At 44.6% G+C, this 14,223-nt stretch overlaps 1 protein-coding gene across 8 annotated transcripts in view; it reads left to right on the top strand.

Annotated features, from left to right (window-relative positions):
- The window catches only part of LOC118251421 (proteinase-activated receptor 2-like), a 57,744-nt gene extending 43,521 nt beyond the window's left edge, over positions 1–14,223 (top strand). For 3 of the 8 annotated variants that reach the window (XR_007709251.1, XR_007709249.1, XR_007709250.1), the window contains one exon: positions 6,084–7,825. Coding sequence is in view for 5 of the 8 variants with exons in the window: in XM_035553498.2 (XP_035409391.1) it covers positions 11,134–11,291; positions 12,896–13,054 (317 nt within the window). In the remaining 3 variants the exon portion in view is untranslated. Of the gene's footprint in view, positions 1–6,083; positions 7,826–9,055; positions 9,242–9,396; positions 10,725–11,133; positions 11,292–12,895 lie in introns of those variants that run through there. The other 5 variants (XM_035553499.2, XM_035553500.2, XM_035553501.2 and 2 more) reach the window with 5 other exon arrangements.

Raw genomic sequence — 14,223 nt, 5'->3', positions numbered from 1 at the left:
ACAGGATGTGGGTGGGAGGCTGACTTGCCTTTCCCAGTGCAATAACTATTTGTGAGAAAATATTTCCCACGTGTATTCTGGCAAATTGTAAAACCAGATGCCCTAAACATGAGATCCTCCCTCTTAAATTGAGCAGTATTTTATTGTGGCTTAGGCTGTCACTTTATAGGCTTCTCTGGCTTAAAGACATCCTGTATTATGTTGCCTTAAGAAGATACCAACGGAAAATCAGTGTGATCCAAAAAGCCAAAACTACTTCTTCCTCCCAGATAGCAGACCCAGTCATGGTCACCACAAGGCAGAAAGCGCTCGCTAAAGCACTCACCAAAAAGACTGTGGCAACCCAGACTGAGTGCCTGCCCAAAGATGCAGCTGTTCAGGTCTCCGGCTGCAGGCAGTACCTGAGCCTGTCGCTGCCAACAAAGGGTGACAGAGATACTACTTGCATGAGGTGCGAGCAGGTGGAGAATCTGATCAGCCTGGTGGCAAATCTCAAACAGGAGGTGGAGAAATTAAGAACCATCAGGGAGTGTGAGTAGGAGTTAGACCTGCAGAGTAACTCCCTGCCATGCCTGAGGGAAAGGCACCAGGGCAACACACCCCAAATAGTGGTGGACCCCCTGCCCTGTCTCTGTTGGGCAGAGGGAGGGGACCTGGAATATGAAGAAGAATAGAAACAGGTCCCTGCCTGGCATCACAGGTGAGCTCCCTCCCTACCTGCCTTGTCTCACCAGGTGCCCTTACCCAACAGGTATGAGGCCTTGGGGGTCGAGGGACAGCGTAGTGAGGATGTGGGGCAAAGTCCACCCAGGAGGCTGTCTAGGGCAAGGAAGTTGACTCCATGCCTCAAGATTTCCTCCACCAAGAAGGGAAGAAGGATAATGGTCATAGGCAACTCCCTTCTGAGGGGAACAGAGGGCCCCATATGTTGGCCAGACCCTACTCATAGGGAAGTCTGCTACCTACCTGGGGCCCAGGTCAGGGACCAGGAAGGTTCCTGACCTTGTTCACCCCTCTGATTATTAGCCATCAGTGATAAGTCAGGCTGGCAGTGATGAAATATCAGAGAGAAGCCTAAAGGCTATCAAAAGGGACTTCAGAGGATTGGGGCAGTTACTGGATGGAGTGAGTGTGCAGGTGGTGTTTTCCTCTATCCCTTCAGTGGTAGGGAGGAATATTGAGCAGACCTGGAAGGCCCAGCTGATTAATACATGGCTGAGAGGCTGATGCCAGGAATTTAGCATTATTTGATCATGGGGAGGTTTACTTGGCACTTGGCCTGATGGCTGCCGATGGTTCCCGCCTGTCTCAAAGGGGGAAATGGACTCTAGCCCAGGAACTGGCTTGGCTTATTGAGAGGTCTTAAACTGGAAATGAAGGGGGTTGGGGGGAAAACTAGACTTGATAGAGATGAACCTGGGGGAGCAGTCCCAGGGTTGAGGGTGAGGGCGATTGTGTGATTCAAGTGCATCTATGCCAATGCACGCAACATGGGCAACAAACAGGAGGAGCTGGAAGCCATTGTGTGGCAGGCAAACTATGACCTGGTCACCATCACTGAAATGTGGTGGGACCACTCCCATGACTGCAGGGCTGTAATGGATGGCTACAAGCTCTTCAGAAGGAACAGGAATCTAAGGAGGGGCAGTGGTGTGTCTTTCTATATTAGAGAGTGTTTCAATGCCATTGAGCTTGGGGCTGGGAATGGTAAGGTAGAGTCCCTGTGGATAAGGGTCAGGGGGATGGCCAACAAGATGGACATCCTGGTGGGGCTCTGTTATAGACCGCCAAACCAGGATGAAGAGATGGATAAGGCATTCAATAAGCAGCTGGCAGAAGTCACTCAATTGCCAGCACTTGTCCTCATGGGTGACTTTAACTTCCCAGACATATGCTGGAAATACAATACAGCCCCGAGGAAGCAATCTGGGAGGTTCCTGGAGTGCATGGAAGACAGCTTCCCGACTCAGCTCGTTAGTGAGCCTACAAGAGGGGGTGCCCCACTAGAACTTCTGTTCACAAACAGAGAAGAAATGGTGGGAGATGTGGTAGGGAGCTGTCTTGGGCAGAGTGACCACAATATGGTAGAGTTATCTATTCTTGGTGAAGTCAGGAGGGCTGTCAATAAAACTGCTACCTTGGGCTTCCAGAGGGCAGACTTTGAATTGTTCAGGACACTGGTTAGGAGGGTCCCTTTGGAGTCAGTCCTGGAGGGCAAAGGGGTCCAGGAAGGCTGGATGTTCCTCAAAAAGGAAGTCTTAAAGGTGCAGGAGCAGGCTGTCCCTGTGTGCCATAAGATGAGCCAGAGGGAAAGAAGACCAGTATAGCTAAACAGGGAACATTTGCTTTGTATATGGGAGAAAAACAGAATTTGTGTCCATTGGAAAAAGGGACAGGCAAGTCACAGGGAGAGTACAAGGAGGATGCCTGCATACGCAGAGAAAAAATCAGGAAGGCCAAAGCCCAGCATGAGCTGAACCTGGCCGCTATGGTTAAGTATAACAAAAAATGTTTTTATAAATATATTAACAGTAAGAGGAGGGCCAAAGAGAATCTCCATTCTTTACTGGAAGCAGGAGGGAACATGACTACTGAGGATATGGAAAAGGCTAAAGTTCTTAATGCCTTCTTAACATCTAGAGATCTGCTGCTCTACCTGGACTGTCACAAGTCCATGGAGCCAGATGGGATCTACCCAAGGGTGCTGAGGGAGTTAGCAGATGTGATTCCTGGGCCACTTTCCATCATCTATCAGCAGTCATGGTCATCCAGAGAGGTTCTGGATGACTGGAGACTTGCTAATGTGCTGCCCATCTATAAGAAGGGTCATAAGGAGGACCTGGGGAACTTCAGGTACTGTGTTCAGTTTTGGGCCCCTCACTACAAGAAGGACGTCAAGGCCCTGGAGCATGCCCAGAGAAGGGCTATGAAGCTGGTCAAGGGCCTGGAACACAAGTCCTATGGGGTGTGGTTGAGGGAAGTGGGGCTGTTTAGTGTGGAGAAGAGGAGGCTCAGGGGAGACCTTATTGCTCTCTACAACTACCTGAAAGGAAGGTGTGGGGAGCTGGGAGTTGGCCTTTTCTTGCAGATAACTAGTGACACAACAAGTAGGAATGGCCTCAAGCTGAACCAGGGTAGGCTTAAATTAGAGATTAGGAGACATTTCTCCTCAGAAAGAGTAGTCAGGCATTGGAAAGGTTTGCCCAGGGAGATGGTGGCGTCAGCGTCCCAGGGGATGTTCAAGGAAAGGTTGGACCTGGCGCTTAGGGATATGGTTTAGTGTGGTGATATTTTTAGTAGGGTGATGGTTGGACCAGATGATCTTGGAGGTCTCTTTCAACCTTAATGATTCTATGATTTTATGATCTATATCAAGAGTTGATTGGTCCCACAAAAGGCAGAGCTTTGCTCAGCTTTCAAAGAACCAGAAAACAACATTACGATTTTTTTCCTGAGCTCTCCATCTCAGTGGAGGAGGGGAGTAGCAGCTCCACAGAGCCAACATGCTTTTCAACAGGGTGTATATCTACCTTACTCCAACTAAAAGGGAAGGAGTCACTCATAGCTCATTGTGTCCTTTCTCAGATTTACAGGGCAAGGAACAACCTCTATCCCTTTCAGTAGACTCTAGTGAAATCATATGGACTACTCATTCAGTAAGGCTAATATCTATTAATACTTGAGCAAAGATGGCAGAATTCAGACCTATAGAATATTAGCGCCATGTCATGTGGCAAATCTGCCTTTCTGCTTCTGACAAATACATATTTTATGCCTTATACATTCTGACAGAAGCAGAAGGTGCACTTTCATATTTTTTTGGACAGGAAGATGCTTGTGAAGATTTACTTTCTTGAATAACACTATATGAGTGGTAAGAAATCCTAGGAGATTCCTCATAATTTCCTTTTTAACCTCATGTAGAGTGAGAATGTCATTCATAAACTCCAATGCTGTAGTGGCTGGGATGGAGTTAACTTTCCCTGCAACAGCCCATACATTGCTGTGCTCTGCACTTGTAGCTAGAATAGCAGTGGTATCACACCACTGTTGTGTCTATTGCTGAGCAATACTGGCACAGCACCAGGACTCCCTCTAACCCCACAGAGCCAGCAGGCTGGGGGTGGGTAAGAGGGGAGGAAGGAACATCACCAGGGCAGCTGACCTAAACCAACCAAAGGGATATTCCATAACACGTGATGCCACACTCAGCAATAAAAGGTGGAAAAAGGAAGAAGAGAGGAGGGGTGGGAGGAGTGGCTATGTGCGTTGAGGCCCTGCTTCAAGGACGTGGTCAAGCATCGCTCACTGGTGGGAAGCAGAGAGTAATTTCTTTCCTCTGTACTTCCACGCGAACCTTGCTTTTTTTTTTTTTCCCCTTTTCCCCTTTCCCTTTTCCCTTTAGTTAAATTAATTAATAATAATTTTCCCTTCATAACTGTTTTTCCTTTAATTAAATTATCCTTATCTCAACCCATGAGTTGTTTCTTTCCTCTTCTTCTTTCCCTCCTCTTCTGAGGAGGGGGAGTGAGAGAGCAGTTGTGGTGGAGTTCAGCTGCCTGGGAAGGTAAAACCACCACAAATGCTTTAAAAGAAAGGCTTAGCTATAAATGAGTATCCTCCTTTGTGCAGCTTATGATGGTGAAGATCACAAGAAGGTTCAAAAATAACAACTGTTTAACAGGACTGACAGAAGAACTGTTCTGAGAAGAGATATAGGACTTTTTTCTGCAGTAGATATAGGCTGAAAAATTTTGTAAGCATAGGTAAACAAGCTCTCTTGTTTTTATAGTGATCTCTGACTTTCTCGCAGTCAGAGGGAGTGCTACTTGAGCACAGAGAGGGTGAGAGACACTACCATGGTTTGTTTTTTGCTGTAAAATGGTGCATATGGGGCTGGCCTCTCAGTAGTCTAGCTTTGGGTCAGAAAACAAGTGGAGGTGCGTTATTTCTGATTAGTCCTAAATAGCCATTTGTTATGGCACAAAGTAGACAGAAGAGGGATGAATTCTGTGCCAGGCAAAAAAATACCTCTGGAGTTCTTAAGACACCTTAGTAGTGCACACTAATTCTGTTGGATCAAGCTGGATCTGAAAGGCATCAGCATGGAGAAGACCTGTGGCAAGAGGTAGTCACAATGTGTGTATGGTGACAGCTTATGGCACCTGCTACACAAACAGGACGGCTTTGCGTTGGACAGAAACATGTGCGGGTAGCTGGCATTGAGCTACAGCGGTGCTCATGCAGCAGACAAAGGTGTGCAGCACTGGTGAAGGAAGGAGTAATTGTGGCTCTAGACTTGAGTGATGACATTTCCCAGCTTCCCAAGCATCACTGTTCTTCCAGGAAAGCCAGCTTTATGTGCTCATCTGAAAGGGTGAGGTGTTTTATACTCTGGGTTTGCAAAGGGTTTCTTTACACTAAGTCAGGAAGACCTTCCAATTTAAGCAGCAAGCGATGCGGAAGCCTCATTGGGGTTTCAGGTCCCTTCAGCACGGCTGCTCCTGCCCACCCCTATCTTGTGCCCAAATGCCAGCCTCGAGACAGAAGCTGCATGAGGCGATGCCCTGAGGGGTGGCTGAGGGACTGGGCTTTTCTGGGAGTTTACATGTAGCCCCTGCAGGACCTTGCAGGCACACCTCATTCTGCCAGCCCCCCGACAGGCCACAGTGCCATCAGCGCCATCTGACCCAGTGAGGTCGGGGAGAGCTGCGAGGGGCCGGGTGTGTGCAGGTGGCTTCTGTGGCAGGGTTTGGCCATGTGCTCCGCCTGCCCTGCGCAGCTCGGGCACCATTGGGAACCAGGCAGGCCCAGGGCTCTGGGTTCTTCGGAGCTCCTGTGGCACATCACTTGTCAGCTGGACTGGCTGCAGAGGGATTGTGAGTCGTTTTGCCATTGTCTCATTCACAATAGTGGGTGGGACTTCTCCTCCGTATATAAAGGGTGCCCATGGCGGGGGAAGGAGAGGAGGGATGTGGATGGAGAGGATGAGGTTTGTGGGAATCATCTCGCAGCTAGCTCGCACTGAAGCTGTGATCTCCACTTTGTGCTCTTCTGCTACATTACATGCTTGTTTTTCACAGCTAGGCACAAACAGTCCAGGAGGCTTCTGCACAGCACGGATGACATCTTTTTCACACAGGCAGTGGAGGAGCCAATGAAGAGTGGTGTGCTGCTGGACCTTGCACTAACAGAGAAGGATTGGTTGGAGATGTAAAGGTTGGAAGCAGTCTTGGCTGCAGTGACCATGAGATGGTGGAGTTCAGGAGCCTTGTGTGGAGGAAGCATGGCAATGAGTAGGATTGCAATCCTGGACTTCAGGAGCGCAGACTTTGGTCTCACCAGGGACCTGCTTGGAGGAATCCCATGGGTTAGGGCCCTAGCAGGAAGGGGTGTCCAAGACAGCTGGCTAATATCCAAGCATCGCTTCCTCCAAGCCCAACAGCAGTCCACCCCTATGAGGGAGAAGTCAAGCAAGGGGGGCAGGAGACCTGCAAGGATGAGCAAGGAGCTCCTGGCCTAACTCAAACAGGAAAAGGAAGGATACAGAAAGTGGAAGAAGGGACAGGCCACTTGGGAGGAATAGAGGAACGCTCTCAGAGTATGCTGCAATATGATGAGGAAGGCCAAGCCCTATTTGGAATTAAATCTGGCAAGGGACGTCAAGGGAGACAAGAAGAGATTCTTCAAATACACTGGTAATGAGGAAAACTAGGGAAAATGAAGGCACGCCACCACTGAGGCTGCCATGCCAGAGATGCTAGAACTTCTACACCAACTGGAGTCAAAGACAGCCAAGTGGTGTGCCACAATTGATATTGCTAATGTGTTTTTCTTGATCCCTTTGGCAGCAGAGTTAAGCTTCTTCCTAGTAGCTCATACAGGGTTCTGTTTAGGATGAGAATAATGCTGTTAACATGCTGATGTTTCAGTTGTTGCTGAGCGGTGCTTACGCTAAGTCAAGGCCTTCTCTGCTTCTCATGCTGCCCTGCCAACGAGGAGGCTGGGGGTCCACAAGTTGCTGGGAGGGGACACAGCCAGGACAGCTGGCCCAGGGGGGCCAGACGGGTGTCCCATACCACATGGCATCATGCTGGACAATAGGAACAGGCGAGTTGGCCTGTGGTCACATTCTCTGTCTGGTGGCTCGTCATCATACTCCCTGGCTGCCTGGCTGGGGATCAGTAAGTATTTCTAGCAAAATCAAAGTACAAGTAACTAAAAATAATGTAATATATATAGAGAATTATAACAAGTAAGAAAAAAAAAAAGGAAATTAAAACATTTGATCAATATAATCAATAATAAATCAATTACTCTTTAGTATTTTTTGTCTGTTTTCTTTATTAAATAGGAATAAAATTGAATTTGTCAGTGTAAGTAGGTTCATCATTAAAAGATGTGCTGGCTGGGGAGCACATTGTCTCGCTGTCTCGGGAGCTATAAATGTTTTCATAGAGATGAATGCTGTAAATAAATAAATATTACATAGAGTAAAAAATAAAACAATAGTAAAAATATTAGCAGAGAAAGCAATAAAAACATTATGTCCATAAAATAATAAATTAAGTGCTATTTACTATTTTGTTCATGTTCATTGTTAAATAGTATTAAAATGGAATTTCTCCTTGAAAGATGTTTCACAGTTAAAAATATGCTGGCTTGCTGGCAGGGGAATGATTTTGATAGTTTTGGGGCAAGTTCTGCTGTTTGACTTGGGATTTTTTAAAACATGAAATAAATGTAACAATACAATTAGTGGGAATATGTTTTCTAAGTTAGAACTGGAATCATAATTCTACTAATAAAATCCTACTTGAAGTGACATCAGTGGTTAATCTTCTGTTTTTTTTTACTGGGTGGTTTTGGCAGGTAGCTATTATTGAGTGCACGGTGTTGCTTCTGTGCTTACCATGGCAGACACCAGAGTGCAAGGGAGCATCAGAGGGGAAATGGTGGCTGTTGATACATAGTTATGTATTGCTCTGAAACACACAGATTATATCACTGTATGAATTACTGAGATGATGTTCTGGAGACAATGGAAAAAAAAAGAAAAAGGAAAAAAAAAAAAAAAAACTTTATTCTGTCCTGATGAAGATAGCAGCTCCTAAAGTTTATACTTGCTGCCGAAAAGTTGTACCTCTTGTAGACCTTGCATGGATAATTATTTTGCAATGTTATTCATAAACCAGACAATAGATGTAATACATACACAAATAGGAGGATTTTATACCAATGAACTGACTCAACTGTGTTTTTTTTATTTTTTCTGGCTGTGGGTGAAGATGTTGTTGAATAAATGGCAAACAAACAAAGAATCTTTAAGTTTTAATTGGGTAATGTTTCTGGGCAATAGTTGTGGGCATTAGTGAATCACAGCCCTACACAGCTGTAGCTGCACAGCAGACAGTCTCTCTCCATATGCTTTTACTTAGCATCTGCAATGGCACAACATATATCCGGGATATAATTGAGAGAGTTGTGCTGCAGCTGATATCATGCACCTCCATCCCCTCATACAGAAGATGAATGGAGGGCACCTCTCCTCCCGAGCGCTCACCTGGCTCCAGGAGGGAGTAGGTCCCTCTTGCTGTAGATCAGATTTCCAGTCTGGTTTCCAGCAGGACCTTTTCTGAAATTAACCTGAGCATTGTCTCCTCCTAACCCAGTGAGTACTCATAACCACAGTGATGGGAGGTGGAGGAGCACACCCTGCATTATTGTACATGTCTGCAGAGACCTCTAGCCTAAGGAGCCTGCCTATTGCTTCAGTAACAATGCTTTACATATAGCCACCTCCAATACCAGTGGGATCCAGCATTTCTGTTTAGTGCCCCTTTCTCCCAGAGAAAATTCTTGCCCATCAGACACTGATGAGACCCCTCTGGTTGTGGAGGTTTTTCACGATGGTGTGGATGAGAGAAGTGTCACATCGTGAGGCAAAGGAGGCAGATAGAGGTGTGGGCCGAGTTCTACTGTGGAACTTAAAATTATAGGTGCCTAGAGGCTTTTGGAAACAACAACATTGCCTACCTCATTCTCTGTCCTCCAGGCTGGGACAAAAGTGAGAAGCAGCCACACCTGTGTACCCTGTTGCTGTTTATCTGTCCGTTTGTGTAAGCTGAACACACATGTGCAACAGGTGGAGAACTTCATGGAGGCAAAGCAAACCCAAAGCAAGAAGCTTTCCATTTCATATGGCTGTCATGAAAACTGTGGGTTTTTGGTGCTTTGAGTGGTAAGTAGGCTCTACCATGATGAAATTGCTGCTTATTGTGTTCCCCAGCCATCACCAGCAGGGCTGGCATGTCTCTGGGGCTGGGACAAGTGAAGACCTCTTGGGGGAATATTGCTTACTAAAAGAGATGTTGAACTGCACTTTTTATTCCACAGGGAACCAGCTCAGAAATAGGAGTATGGAGATGATGTGTATGTGGTAACCTGTTCAGCCAAGCTGAAGGGAGTTTTGCGTCAGTTGTTCAGAGGGCAGAGAACTGCAAAAGCATCTCCTGCTTGGTACGACATGAGCATGTGGGGGATCCACAGTCTGAAAGCAGGATGCTGTCCTCAGAGCACGTTTGCCTCTTCAGTTCATTTCAACTGAGTTGACAAAAATTAAACCAAGTCTACTGGTCTGAGCAATTCCAGATGCACCTGTGTCTGAAACTGGTTTTGTCTGGAGGACATGTGTACTATGGCAAGAACTTCATTCATCAAGAGCCAACATTTTAAGCTTATTGAGACATCTGACAGTAAAAATAAATGTCTCAAGGGATTTGTTGCAAACTCATATACAAGCCTGCTTTTGGATGCTCAAGTATCCTTGAGGATGGGCTGCCAGTACCTCGGCATTTAGGCTCACTGCTGTAGAAGTGCAGAGAGATTAGAAATATATATATATATATTTTTTTTTTGAAAATGGGAGAAAGTTATTTTATACTGACTTTTAGTTATTGTTAGCATTTTCTAATTTTGACTTTCAGAAACCCAGATGTGCATTTTTGTAAAATGTCAAATGATAAAAAATATATTGTATGTTCCACACACAGCCCTCTGTGCGGCCTTGTAAATATTTTAGTGACCTATTTAGAGCAAGCGGCTTTTGTTGAACACGGTAGGCAAATACAGAGGGAAACAGAAGCCCTGTCATCCTTGTGACAATTGTACGACCATCTCTAATCCACCCTCTTAGCCTGATAAACAAGTGTCTGTGCATGAGTTTTGAACAGAAGGTGACCATCACCTTCTGATCTGAGTGTTTTCTTGCAAATACTTCAGTTAGCCTGTAAAGCAGGTAAGCAGTAATACTGTTTCTTTATAACTCCAGTCTTACCTTGAATTTTGTTCTGGTTTTTTGTTTGTTCGTTTGTTTTTTTTGTTTTGTTTTGTTTTTGTTTTTGTTTTAAGCTTTCTCCTGGGTCTTAATCAAAACAACGTGTTTCCTTTCACCTGATTTCTAATTCTAGTTATTCTGTGAGTCAGCTACACAGTAAATAATTGCATTTCCATCTTTTTTAAGTTTTAGTGGTGCTTCCCTTTCTATTTTCTTACTGCATGCTTGATGAAGCAAACTCTCTGGTGTGCCTAGCTCATAGTTGTTTATTCCAGGTAATTTACAGGGAGAAAAAATCATGCCAAACAAGCAATTCCAAATAAAGTGAAAGCCGTTGCTCCTAGCCTTGCGTCTCTTTATGATTGGTGTCTCATCACCTTAGAATCAGGTATGTTAGGAGCCTTCTGTATAAATGTTCTTTGGCTGTGGTTTCCCGTTGATCCCATTTTCCTGAGGAAACTTTTGAATGAACAGTGCACCTTCATTCTGCTTGTGTTCTCAGCTATGGGTGCAAGAGGTTTCCTTTTATATCAAATGGATGCGTGGTAGAACACTTTCTCAAGTGAAGGTTTTCCTTTCTTTTTACATTTAGAAGTATATGTTAATGAATTCAGGACAATGTTTTATTTTATAACAGTCTAGACTTGTTCACACACATTTGACAGGATGGGTCAGCTGAAAGCCCATTTTCTCAGTGCTGGTAACAATTTCCGTCTCCAGCTAGCTCTCCATCCCTTCCCCAAGGAAGGACTTTGACTCCTCTGCCATGCCACTGATTCTGGGTCTTTGTCCCACAGCTCTCCTGCTTGCTGCTATGTCCACACCACTGGAGGATGCTATGAACACCTTGATCAGGATTTTTCATCACTACTCTGGCAAAGAAGGAGACATATACAAGCTCAGTAAAGCAGAACTCAAGGAACTCCTCACCAGTGAACTCACTGACTTCCTTTCAGTAAGATGCAGCTCCTGAGTCTCTTGAGTTTCTGTTTCACCGGTGAGATAAGCAGCTATCAAAGTGTTCAGGAATAGCATCTCCTTACACAGCAAACATCCTGCCATAGCCTCTCAGATGACAACTGTCTTTGCAGAGCTGGAGAGAAGGAGATGAGATCAAATTTCACATTTGAAAAGTGTGTTTTCAGAGGGTGATCTGGGCCCCCAGTTCTCTGCCATGTGCCATAAGACAGGCACTTTGTGCCTTGCTTGCTGTGCTTTTGGACAGAAGGGCCAGCAGCAGCCAAAACTAGTAACAAAATTGATGCTGGATCAGGCTTTATTCATCTGTTTGTTTGTTTGTTTTAGTAATAGAGCAGAAATAACTCATTCAAAGATTCAAATTCAGCAACCAGCTCTCAGGAAACGACAAAGTAGTTTGCATATCATGTGGCATGGGACACCCCTCTGGCCCCCTTGGGCCAGCTGTCCTGGCTGTGTCCCCTCCCAGCTCCTTGTGCAACCCCAGCCTCCTTGCTGGCAGGGCAGCATGAGAAGCTGAAACATCCTTGTCTCAGTGTGAGCACCGCACTGCAACATCTAAAACATCGGTGTGTTTTCAACACTCTCTTCATCAAAAATCTAAACTACAGCATTGTGTGGGTCTCTATGAAGAAAATTAACTCTGTCCCAGCCAAAACTATGACACCATGGTCATGCAATAGGTGAGATCCAAGGTCCATTATGTTCTTGGAGGCCTAACTAAATCATACCCAGCTGTTACGCAGGTTTATGGGAAACCACAGACACACTACAGCTGCTTATGTGTCCCACAGTGTTACTAAGATAACAATTCAGGGATAAGTATTTTGATATGAATATCTCTTTACATGTTTGTTGTGTTCTTCATTACACAGCATTGACACTTGATGGAATAATGACCTGATCCATAATAGTTTTTCTGTATCCTCTAAATTGTAAGGATTGTTGTGGACCCTATCACCATCAGTAGGATTTTTTTTATATATTGTACCCATTTCCTTGAATTGGATTTTCTTTTAATCTTAGTTGTTGATTTATTTTCATGAGATTGACTGTCCTTAATCCCACTGAATAGAATGTGTTGTTTGTGAAGTAGAGATATTCTGAATGCGATGAATGGAGGTATAATATGACCACTTATAAACAGTCTCTTGAAGAGCGAAGTACTATTTGTTAGGGATGATGCAGAGAAATTTCAATTTTTATTTATTTATTTATTGCACATTACAGATCAGACTTGTGCTCAGCAGCTCCTAAAACCTGTTTGATTCATTTCAGTGCCCATTTAGTACTTGTATTCCTTCTAAGAGTTGCACTGTTACCAGTTTACCAAAGTTTACCAGTTTACCAAGTTTGCCAAACTTGCACCAGTTTGCGCTGTTACCAGCTGCGTACCTTTGGGACTCCAGACCTACGTTTTTAATGTTATGACTCATGGTATATTAGTATTTGGGTGCATATTTCACTCACACTTTTATTTAATAGTATATGGGCTTGTGTCATACTGGTGGGCTGCACTGTCAGGTGTGTTGTAATTATGCATTCAAGGTCTGCCCAGCTAAAACACTTTTTTTCTCTTAGGGCCAAAATGATCCCCTTCTGGTCAATAATATTATGAAGGATCTGGACTCCAATAAAGACAATGAAGTGGATTTTAATGAATTTATGACTCTGGTTGCAGCTCTGACTGTGGCATGTAATGATTTCTTTGAAGAACAACTAAAGGAAGAAGGATTTTAAAAATGCTCAATACAGTCAATCTCTTCACCACAAATGCAATGAAGTATGTCTAGTTAGCTAGTGCTTATCAGCATTTAGTGAATGCAAACCATCATCAGTCAAACTGCTACTGCAATAAGACAGCTATAGACCAGATCAACAACTGGTGTAAGCTGGGCCAAAGACATCTTGCACTACTTGAGATCTGGCTTTTAGTATTCTCAGCCTTTGCACTGCAGGTGTCTGTAACACACATTCATCAGTTTCCCAGGTCGTGGGCTTGGGGTGGCAGGGCACTTGGCAGGAGTTAAGACTTCAATTTCGTGTCAGTGGAGTGGGAAGTAAAAGGAACATGAATGTTGCTTACATACTTTCAGAATTGGAAAATTTGGAATGAGACATAGAATTTGCAATTTAGTTTTCAGTCATTCTGTAACAAACATGTTTCTGCAGGTCACAGAAAGCCGTTTGTTTTTTGATCAGCTCTGCTTATTCTAACGCCCTTTTTAGTTGCTGCTCCATACCTTCCTGCACTCTTATATTTCAGCTATGGTCACAGCTGCCTCCTGCCACCTGAGCAGATGGCATTTCTTGCCGTGATTATGGGTTCATTTCCCCCAATCTCCCCAGCTTCCATTTTGTTGTGTTGGCATTACTGCATCCCAGTGGTCCACCTCTTTGTTCAGCATAAATGAATTTATTCATATGATAAATTATTCAAATACATAGAGGTTTTAGTCAGCAAGCTGCTCTGAGGGTTGATGGAAGAACTGGGTCTTTAGGGGAAATGTAAATGCCTGCTGCTTTCACTATTCTGGCACCCTTAAGAGGAGGGCTTTTAGAGGACCACTTGTGGAGGATTTCATGATGGGATCCCAGAGTACAGCTTCATCATATGAGTCATCTGATGGAACAATAATTTCTTCATGTGCTGATCCAACTCGCTGAATGGATGTGGTGTAAAAGGGGCAGCGGGACCCCACAGCCAGACATGGAGAGAGAAATGTTTCAGTGTTAACCCATCCTTGGACTGAAATAAGTGTATATCTAGATTCCTGTTTAAACATACTTCCAAACCCCCACAGGTCCTTAGTGACAACATGTTGCAGCTTTTTTCTTGCATGGAGTGCTCTCATTGTTTATTGTTTTTTGGTTGGTAACTTCAAACTGTAATAAAAGGTGTCTGAATT

The sequence above is a fragment of the Cygnus atratus genome, chromosome Z (assembly GCF_013377495.2).
Source record: "Cygnus atratus isolate AKBS03 ecotype Queensland, Australia chromosome Z, CAtr_DNAZoo_HiC_assembly, whole genome shotgun sequence".
NCBI lineage: Eukaryota > Metazoa > Chordata > Aves > Anseriformes > Anatidae > Cygnus > Cygnus atratus.
The sequence above is the reverse complement of the archived record's forward strand: the minus strand, read 5'-3'. Positions and strand labels throughout refer to the sequence as shown.